This window comes from Petromyzon marinus, unplaced genomic scaffold (assembly GCF_048934315.1).
Source record: "Petromyzon marinus isolate PM22_M1 ecotype Great Lakes invasive population unplaced genomic scaffold, UKy_Petmar_22M1.pri1.0 PM_Scaffold_15, whole genome shotgun sequence".
In the NCBI taxonomy this organism is placed as follows: Eukaryota; Metazoa; Chordata; class Hyperoartia; order Petromyzontiformes; family Petromyzontidae; genus Petromyzon; species Petromyzon marinus.
The window spans coordinates 190,260-200,736 of NW_027423113.1; the positions used below are offsets into that span (position 1 = coordinate 190,260).

The following is a 10,477-nucleotide window of genomic DNA, read 5'->3' on the forward strand; positions in this document are numbered from 1 at the left end:
AACCTGGTGACCTGGTGTAGCCAGAACAACTTAGAGCTAAATGCTCTAAAGACAGTTGAGATGGTTGTGGACTTCAGGAAGAATACAGCCCCACTCACCCCCATCACCCTGTTAGACTCCCCAGTCAAAATTATAGAGTCCTTCCACTTCCTGGGCACTATTCTCTCCCGGGACCTCAAGTGGGAACTGAACATCAGCTCCCTCACCAAGAGAGCTCAACAGAGGATGTACTTTCTACGGCAGCTGAAGAAATTCAACCTACCAAAGACAATGATGGTGCAATTCTATACAGCGATCATTGAATCCATCCTCACCTCCTCCATAACCGTCTGGTACGCTGCTGCCACTGCCAAGGACAAGAGCAGACTGCAGCGTATCATCCACACTGCTGAGAAGGTAATTGCCTGCAATCTACCAACCCTCGAGGACCTGCACACGACAAGGACCATGAGGCGAGCGAGGAAGATTATGGCCGATTCCTCCCACCCTGGACACTCTCTGTTTCCGGCAGAAGGCTTCGGTCCATCAGGACCAAAACCTCACGCCATAAAAACAGTTTCTTCCCATCTGCTGCTGGCCTGTTAAACAAGGCCAAGGGCTTACACCGATTTTAACATTTTATCTACATAATGACACCTTGCCGATATTAACTATGTTAACCTATTTGTATTTTTTTATTTTTAAATTATATCTTAAAGCTATTTTATATTCGATATTTATTCAATTTGATATACTTCAGCCCCTTGGTGTTAGTTAGACTTTTAACCCTTATTATTACAGTAAGACTTGTTTAAAACTTATTTAAGATTTTAGATTCCTATATGTTGAATGTATGCACCATCCTGCCAAAGTAAATTCCGTGTCGGTGTGAGCTTTCATGGCGAATAAAACCCTTTCTGATTCTGATTCTGATCGAAGGAGAAGTTACCCCCACCTCCAACCTCTAGCAACAAGGAGCCAGAACCATCACCCTCAGATGGTCCAGGTGTGTTCATTTTGTAAGAGTATATATATACAGGATGAATACTGCTTAGGATCAAATCGCACAGATTGTGACTGAATTCGGTATATGCTAGAAACTAAACATGGTGACGCATGAATTATTTTAGATGGGTGACTACCTGCATAATTGATGTCATAAGGCTGAATATTTACAATGTGGACTACAGATGGCAGAATGCCAGAACCCTTTATTGTGCTGTACTTCCATGCTTCGCTATCGATAATTCCCACACTCGCACTAACGAGAATGATGAAGCATGGTTAAATAACCCCACAAACCCAGACAGCGTGGGAGGCTTTAATTGAACAGCGGATTGGAAAAAACTGTACATTATTTTGGAACACTTTCAAGTAGTTCATTTGAAATGCAGATTAAAAGTATCGTCTGAAGGTTGTTTACAACTATTTGCAAGGGGTAATTGGGAATGCATGCGCAATCTTCATTCTATCAACATCCATCCCTTGCTTTTCTTTCCAAGTGACACCGAAACCCCCGGTTGAAGAAAAGCCAACAAAGCCAGCTCCTGATAAGAGTGGCCCTCCTCCTCAAGAACCAACTGCATCGAAGGACAAGCCACCCCCACCTCCAACCTCCAGCAACAAGGAGCCAGAACCATCACCCCCAGAAGGGCCAGGTGTGTTCATTTTGCAAGATTATATATAAATATAATGGCTGTATAATACTTAGGATCAGATTACACAATGCGACTTAATATGTTAGATCTTTTAATCGAATTAGACTTGCACCTGGATGAGGTTGGGATGGGTGACTACTTGTGTAACAGATATCATAGGCTAATGTTTAACAATGTGGCTGCAGAGGGCAGAATGCCACGCACCTTTATTGTTCTGTATATCCATGCTCCCACGTCTAAACAATCTACATTCTGTCATCATCCATCCCTTGCTTTTCTTTCAAAGTGACACCCAAACCCCCGGTTGAGGAAAAGCCAACAAAGCCAGCTCCTGAAGAGAGTGGCGCTCCTCCTCCAGAGCCAACTGGATCGAAGGACAAGACACCCCCACCTCCAACCTCCAGCAGCAAGGAGCCAGAACCATCAACCTCAACTCCAGGCCCAGGTACCATGGTGGAATTAGTTGCAAGATCACATGTGGATAATATATAACATACAATCATATCAGTTTAACACATGTTCAGTCAAAGCAACCAGTTGTTCTGGTTGTGCCGGGACATTCCCGGTTGCAAAAAGACTATGCTAGTGTCCTGAAGCATTTTAATTTGGGCTTTTGTACTACTTTACAGTGTGCTGGTCCCAACCTTGGCTCATTTACTGGAAGAGGGTATGACTCACAGACTCTAGGCTGGGTTGGTAGCAGAATAGGAGGAACTTACGAAGCAGTAGGTCACTCTGTGTCAGAGTTATTGATCGACCGTATCTTCGTAAAATAAGGTGGTGCTAACAGAAGGGGTATTGCAGCTCATCAATCTTTCGGGTTGATACTCAACGAAAATTCGGCAGCTCTATGTACAGTCCTTTCATGATTAAGAGGCTCACTGTATCCTTGCTGTACGTAAATACATATTTCGCTGTACACTCCTACCAATGGCGCATTCATAGGTATGATGCATTTTATAGCTGTCAGAACATTATCTTAGAGAAATGGAGTTCATATATACATTGTAACTGTTTGAAGACTGATTGAGAATGTATCTTTGCAGAAGAAGACTGTGCTACAGGCTGGTCTGAGTGGTACGATGATCAATATCCTGATGAAGAAAATGGTGGAGATGATGAATCATACGAGAAGGTCATAGCCTCAGGGAAAGTGGTTTGTCTGCCTGGCTCATCAGTGGAAAAAAATGACTGCAAAGCAGAGAGATTCCCTAATACCCCATGGCAGGAATTGGGCCAGACGATCACATGTGACAAGAGCACAGGCCTGAAATGCTCTCATGACGATCAAGGCATGTTTATATGTTACAACTACAAGGTCATATTCTGCTGCTCCAAATCAGGTGCCCCCCCTCCACCACCCATTACTCAGGCCCCAACCAAAGGGGCCCCTGAGAAACCACCAACAGCAGCTGCTCCGGAAACAACGAAAAGGAAACCAAAGTCCCCACCAGTGCCTAAAGGGATCATCACTATCGGTGAAGGTAACTATGACAATGGGAACATGAACAACATCAATTATCTTCTAGTTAAAATAAATCACGTCAGTAACATGACCGTCCTTCACCTTGTAAACATTCCACCAATCAGAAGTATTGTACCTTTATTGAGATCAAAGACAGCTTTTACTCAACATTGAAAACCGATACTTTGGGAAATAAGCATAATGCTTGGGCAGTTTTTCTAATATTTGACTTGTGAATATATTCGAAACACGTGAGATCAAAAACACTTTAAATTAGATTAAACACGTTTTGTGACTTCACATGATAGGTTATAATCCACGTTAAAATAATAGAGGTTTGAAAAGTAAACAAATTCAAGTAAAATACATTGCCCGTGTATGCAAGCTACATAGATAAACATCATGCTACAGGTATACACGTATTTAATACACACACTACACCTGGCTAATTTCCCAATTGCTGATGTTAACAGTGCTCCAGATACTAATTTTCTGAAGTTATTATTCCCCCATTCCATGCGTCTCTATGAGTCAATGTTTAGAACGTTTTTAACAAAATCGAATGTTGTAAAAAGGCAGCCATTTGGTCAAATGATGCAGCATCCATTTCAATTTGTAAACCCAACATTTGGATGGGTCCACTTCAATGCAATCAATAGAAACTCATAACTGCTTACCTGTCCTAACAAACATTATTTTGGGAGATGTAATATTCAGTGATGATGATTATGTGTATTATTTTACGCGATACACACCATAATTCACTTATATTTCTTGCAGAATTGATTGTTCCTGCAACACAGCAACCAATTGAGGCTACAAAACCAAATGAAACACCCACCAAACAAGGTAAGGATTGGAGTGTGGTAAGATAGTCTTGAGGCCTGTTTTAATGCATACATATCGTTTAAATATTTTCCATAATCTGTTTGAATTTCATCACTGATTAATGTTCTATGTTTACAGAAGATTGTGCTTTAGGCTGGTCTGACTGGTACGATGATCAATATCCTGATGAAGAAAATGGCGGAGATGAGGAATCCTACCAAAAGATTATAGACTCGGGGAGAGAGGTCTGTCTGCCTGACTCATCAGTGGAAAAATTTTACTGCAAAGCAGAAAGATTCCCGAATACCCCATGGGAGGAATTAGGCCAGACGATCACTTGTGACCAGAGCACAGGCTTGAAATGCTCTAATAACGATCAGGACTATTTGCCATGTTACAACTACAAGGTCAGATTCTGCTGTTCCAGAGCAGGTGGACCCCCTGCACCAACTCCATCTAAAGCAAGCCCAGATACCATTCTGGAATTAGTTGCAAAATCACATGGATAATATATTAAATGCCATCATTCATAATTGAGGTTTTTTTTAGATCAGGTAAATGTGTATTTCAATGCACCACCACCTGGCACAGCCAATCAGTGAGGTTTGCACTGTTCCCCCAGAACCAACTGCATCGATGGACAAGATACCCGCACCTCCAACCTCTGGCATCAAGGAGCCAGGTCCCTCAAACCCAGAAGGGTCAGGTGTGTCCATGCTCTAAGAATATATATATACACAGGATGTATAATACTCATAATCAAATCACGCAAAATGCGACTACATTTTTAGATCTCAGAGACGAAGTATGATTGTAACTGGATGGTATGAATGAGTGACCACGGCAGTTAACATGATTTATAAACTGAAAGTTTTAGGCTGCAGAGGTCTGAATGCTAAACTCATTTTTTGTGCTGTACGTCCATGCTCCCACGTCTTTTAAATGTACATTCTTTCAAGATCTATCCCTTTCTCTTCTTTCAAAGTAACACCGAAACCCCCGGTTGAGGAAAAGCCAACAACGGCAGCATCAGAAGAAAGTGGACCTCCTCCTCCAGAACCAACTCCATCGAAGGAGAAGTCACCCCAACCTCCAACCTCTAGCAACAAGGAGCCAGGACCATCGCCCGCAGAAGGGCCAGGTGTGTTCATTTTGTCAGAGTATATATACAGGATGTATAGTGCTTAGGTTCAAATCACACAGAATGTGACTGAATTCGTTAGATGCTAGAAACTAAACATGGTGACGCATGGATGATTTTAGATGGGTGACTACCTGCATAATCGATGTCATAAGGCTGAATATTTACAATGTGGAATACAGAGGGCAGAATGCCAGAATCCTTTATTGTGCTGTACTTCCATGCTTCCCCATCCATGATTCCCACATTCACACTAAAGAAAATGATGAAGCGCTGTCAAACAATCCCACAAACCCAGACAACGTGGGGAGGCTTTAATTGAACAGTGGATTGGCAAAGCTGTACATTATTTTGGAACACTTCCCAGTAACTCATTTGAGATGCAGATTAAAAGTATCGTCTGAAGGTTGTTTACAACATTTTACAAGGAGTTATTGAGAATGCATGAGCAATCTTCATTCTGTCAACATCCATCCCTTGCTTTTCTTTCATAGTGACACCGAAACCCCCGTTGAGGAAAAGCCAACAAAGCCAGCTCCTGAAGAGAGTGGCCCTCCTCCTCAAGAACCAACTGGATCAAAGGACAAGACACCCCCGCCTCCAACCTCCAGCAACAAGGAGCCAGAACCAAGGTCCTATATTAGGCAGGGTCCTATATTATCATCACATTCATATTATTACGATTATGCTCGTTTACCCACTGCTTTGTAACCTGCCCGACAGACTTAACTCATTGACACTGCTGGGTAGTTGGGTGGGCCAGAGGGAGGGGGGGGGTGGTTGCCGTGGGTCAGATTTCACAAACTCGCTCCATTGTTTAAAATTAGATTTTCTGTATCGACACAAGCACTGCTTCCCCCCAATGTTCCGTTTGGAATTGATAAACGCTACCATACTGCCTCTACTTGACTACTGTGACATCGTGTATAAATCAGCCCCAAGTACTGTACTGAAGAAGCTTGACTCAATTTGTCACTCGGCCTTAAGATTTACATTGAACTGTCCATATAGGTCTCACCACTGTGATATCTACATTGGGTCAAACGTAACATCTCTTAATGTTCGACGGCTTGTGCACCAGATCTTAATTATTCACGATGTACTTACAAAAAAATCCGCAGACTAGCTTCTGGATCTCCTCTCTGTTTCAAAGAACAAATTTGACCTCAGGTCTTCGCTCATATACCAGCTTCAAATTCCCTATTGCCGTACAAAAACTGGAGGGAAGGGCCTTTGCTATTGATGCCCCCAGGGTCTGGAATGCTATTGCCAATAAACTGCAACTTGAATCGCTACCAATGAGATCTTCTCTCAAAACTGCTCTAGAGGAGTTGTACACCCCTAGCTGCCACTGCTATTCATTGGCGTAAAATGAAATAAAATGTTTTTGCTCCCAATGACGCAGCAAAGTATTATCTGTATTTTGATTTAGCGTGCTGATCTTAAAGGTGCATTGAAAAATTTGATACTCCGACTTATGCTTCTGTTGTTGTGGAGTAACTCATGCAGCCAGCTATGGCTCTAGGATTTGGTGTTACATGTTATTTATGTAGTTTATTGTAAAAATCCGGTCACAGTCCCTATGATCACTGTTACGTTGCAATTATGGCTTTATTTTTCGTGATTTCGAAAAGTTTTTTGGTTTGGACATGTTTGTTTTTGTTGTAGTACGGAGTTAGACTGATGGCCTTAATCTAAGTTGTCTTGTGGTTGTTGTTGTTGTTTGACTTGCATCCCACTGGGATTTTTTTGCACACAGGATTGGTGTACGGTGCTTTTCTCAGGAATATTTTGGCTGTTTTTTTCATGGATTTTCTGTTTGCACATTCACACATAGTCACTTTAAGATGTTTTTCTTGTTCGTGTTTTTGTTTTTTTGTTTGTTGTGGTTGCACCCGATTCAAGAGCCGAATGGCTCACAGGGCTATACCAAAATAAAGAAACTGAAACTGAGCCTCTACATTAGCACCGCTCTCTGGCCCTCCTCCTCTGACCTTCTCCCTCTCTCTGTAACCCACAGTCTGCGTGTGTGCAGAGGGGACTTTCATGAACCACGAGGGAGAGTGTGTTCCGGGCATCGAGTGCCCATGCTACACAGGTCACGACATTGTCCCGCCTGGGAAATTCTACTGGGTCGGCGATCTAGCCTGGTATGAATGGTTGCCTTCATGGGCCTTATCCACTGCCGCATCTGAGCCGAGCCAGAGCAGAGTGACCTTTCGCGGTATAGGTGGGATTTTTTTCCCTCCACTGGCCGTTAGCAAGTGCCGAGCTATAGCTGAAACATCTGCCAAGCAGGGCCAGGGGCCTGGGCAAATGATGCCTTTGTGGCGGCGTGACATTCACCAAATAACACGTGCAAATGACGCGACATCGCCGCGCCATTTACACGTGCCTTGGCTTGCTCTAAGGATTGTCCTTACCAACAATTTAAATAATCGATTTCTGGCTTTTTTTTCTAGCCGGGCCATGTCACTTTCCCAGGGAGGGGAGGGGGGGGGGGTGCGGAGGGGTGAATTAGTACACATGAGAGCTTTAACCACGCCATGTTGATGTGTCTCCTTGGCAGTGCTTGCGAGTACGGAGTTCTCAGGTGCGAAAACCCCATCACCATGCTCGGTGAGTCCTGCAGCGCCAATCCCCCCCCCCACCACCAACACCACAAACGATACCATTGACCACACTGCCACCACGCGAGGTTCTCACCAATGTCTGGCGCTCTCTGTATCCCCGCGTGACCGCAGGCGGAAGAATGCGACGTGAAAGCCCCCTCCGTAAGTTTGCCTGCCCTCACAGACCGCATGAACCACCACCACCACCACGGCTCACAACTCACTCGCTCACTTGCTAACTTTCTCACCCACTCACTCAAACAACTCGTTCGCTCGCTTACTAATTCAAAGACAAAAAAGACCCCCCACATAGCCTTAATGTGCTGTTGTTGGGTAAGTACTGTCAGCAAGGCCAGCACAGCTGAGTCGACCTAGGAGAGGCCCAGGACCGATTCAGATATTCACCAGCGTTATTGGTTGTGAGCGGGAATCAAACTCGGGTCGCCGGGTCCATAGCGCAGCACGCTAACCGCCACACTGCCGCTCTCCCCACACTCACCACCCAACTCAGCCACCCACCCACTCACCACACTGCAGGTCACGTCCAATTCTCTGTCCGCTTCTTCCCTCGCACCGCTCAACAGTAGAATTACCTCCCTCCCGGGCAACCTCGGCCCATCTCAACGAACAGAATTAAATCACGAACACCTTTGGCAATCGCACCGTTTCTCATGGTGCCAGGAGGGTCTGTCCCATGGCCTCCTGCCGGCGGGTAGCGTTCAACACACCTCACATGATGGCCTTAACGTGCACATAGCCTGGCACAAGCGCCATGGTGATGTCACCGCCACTTAGTGGCAAATAGCGGCTGTTGTCGTTGTGATTCTAATCGAGTAATTTGCGGTCAATTTTTTTGTGTTCGAAATTGGCAAATTTGTGTTTTTGACGTGCCCAGCGTGTGCATTGGCCTGCTACTCTTTTCGCGAATGGCGGCACGGGATATTTTGTATTTGACGTCCTCCATGGTGAAATGTCATTGGGCAGAGGTCGAAAATGCCCTCCAACTCCTGGTCGATGGCAGCGCCCTGAGAGGCAGGAGCCACGCGAAGGCCTGCGAGAGGACCTGCCAGACCATCAACTTGCCCTGCGTGAGTACACTCGACCCCCCCTTAGACACAGCCCACGGGGTTGGCTTTCACCCACCACTCAGAGGGTTCTGTTCTATGCTCTCTTGTATGATCGCAGCAGCAGCAGTAGCAGCATCAGCGATATGATTCAGCAGTTAAATAGCCAATGTCTGAGGGCTGCTGGCCACGACAAGAGGGCTTAAGAGGAGAAAGTTAGCGTCGCTTTGCTACTCTTCTTTAGAAAGAGCGCAGACCAAAGTGGCTTACTACCTGTTCCTTGCCACTCGGGTAGCTTTGTCCTTTGCCCATGTCATGCATTGAGCATGGGGACATAAAGTATTAAACCGTGGGATATGAATTCAGACTTTAGCAAATGTCCTTTACTGGCTTTTAAGCTATTTGGTCTGTGCTTAGCAACAGTGATAATCGTATGCTTCAGGGCACAAGCTTTTTGACCTGTGTGATGGTGGTGGTTGAACACAGTATGGACGGGACGAAACGGTTAGTGTCCAGTAGAGATAGAGTCCTCAACACGGGCGAGTGAAGCTCACGGGAACGAGTAACCATGGTAGTAGTAGCGATAGAAGAGCGACCAGCAGGCGACTGACTGCCGGTGAGCAATCAGGAGCTGACTGGAGTGAATCGGTGAGTGCTGGAGCATCGATCGCCCCCCGTGACAACTGATTCACTCCGAATTCTCTCTGCTGCAGCAGTGAGGCAGTCACTGGGCACTCCACTACAGCCACGACAGCAGCAGGGGAAAACCTTAGCCGAAAAGTGTCCTTCGTGCGACAGTGATAATTGCTCGGCGTTAAAGACGGACTTTGACATGGAGAGGAAAAAGCGACCTTCTTCGATGCCCTCTTGGCCAGACTAGTAGCACAGGCATTGCGCGATGGATGGCTCGGAGCGAAAGGCGAATCCCCGGCTTCTTACTCTTCCTCTGTTGTTTGCCCCACTTCTCGGCCTCCGTCTTAGCCGCCGTGCGAATCGGACTGCCCATGCGGGGATGGACTCATCCCAGACGACAACGGCAACTGTACCCCGCCGGAGGATTGCCCGTGCCGGCACCGTGGCATTGTCTATGGCAAGGGGGATACAATCAAGGTGGACTGCAACGTGTGGTGAGCAAGTGGGGGCTTAGCGCGGCGCGGCTGTCCCGAGCCTGGTGGCTGCGCGTTAAGATGGCTACCGCTTTATGTGGGGGGGGGGGGGGGGGGGGAAAGACAACAGCATTTCTTCACCTGCATAGGTTTAGGACGCAGAAACTTGAATTACGGCGCGTCTTCCGACAAGACTCCGAGCACGTTTGGACATGGTCCAGTTTCCAGTGTCATTTTGGCGCAGCGAGCTTTTGTATAATTATTAAGTGCGTTGGTGAATTTTGTACCGGTTAAACCCCGTTGAATGTGGCTGATAAGGAGGAAAAATACACACGGGCAAGCGACGCGTCTACTGTTTCTGCCATTTATGGGAGAATTAAAGGTATCCGATTTGCGAGGACGGGGTTTTCCAGGAGCGCATCCGTGACATTGTGAAAGCAGCCGGGACCGGCCTGTGACGTCATATCCGGGTGGCGCGGAAGCCACCTACTTTTGAGTCTCCTATTTGGTCTGCTCTAGACCAATTCCGCGACCACATCAATTCCATACACCCAGCCATCAGATTTACCATGGAGGTCGAAAAAGATGGCAAACTACCCTTTTTGGATGTCTTAATTAAAAGGA

General features: G+C 45.9%; 1 protein-coding gene across 1 annotated transcript; it reads left to right on the forward strand.

The window, feature by feature from the left end:
- Positions 1-1,286: 1,286 nt before the first annotated feature.
- On the forward strand, positions 1,287-9,878 carry LOC142922726 (mucin-6-like). Its single transcript, XM_076063558.1, has 11 exons — positions 1,287-3,121; positions 3,883-3,951; positions 4,069-4,175; positions 4,553-4,636; positions 4,916-5,071; positions 5,566-5,703; positions 7,092-7,221; positions 7,641-7,690; positions 7,816-7,845; positions 8,668-8,771; positions 9,729-9,878. Exons 4-11 carry the CDS (start codon positions 4,567-4,569, stop codon positions 9,876-9,878), a joined length of 828 nt encoding a protein of 275 aa, XP_075919673.1. The 5' UTR covers positions 1,287-3,121; positions 3,883-3,951; positions 4,069-4,175; positions 4,553-4,566.
- The last annotated feature ends 599 nt before the right edge of the window (positions 9,879-10,477 follow it).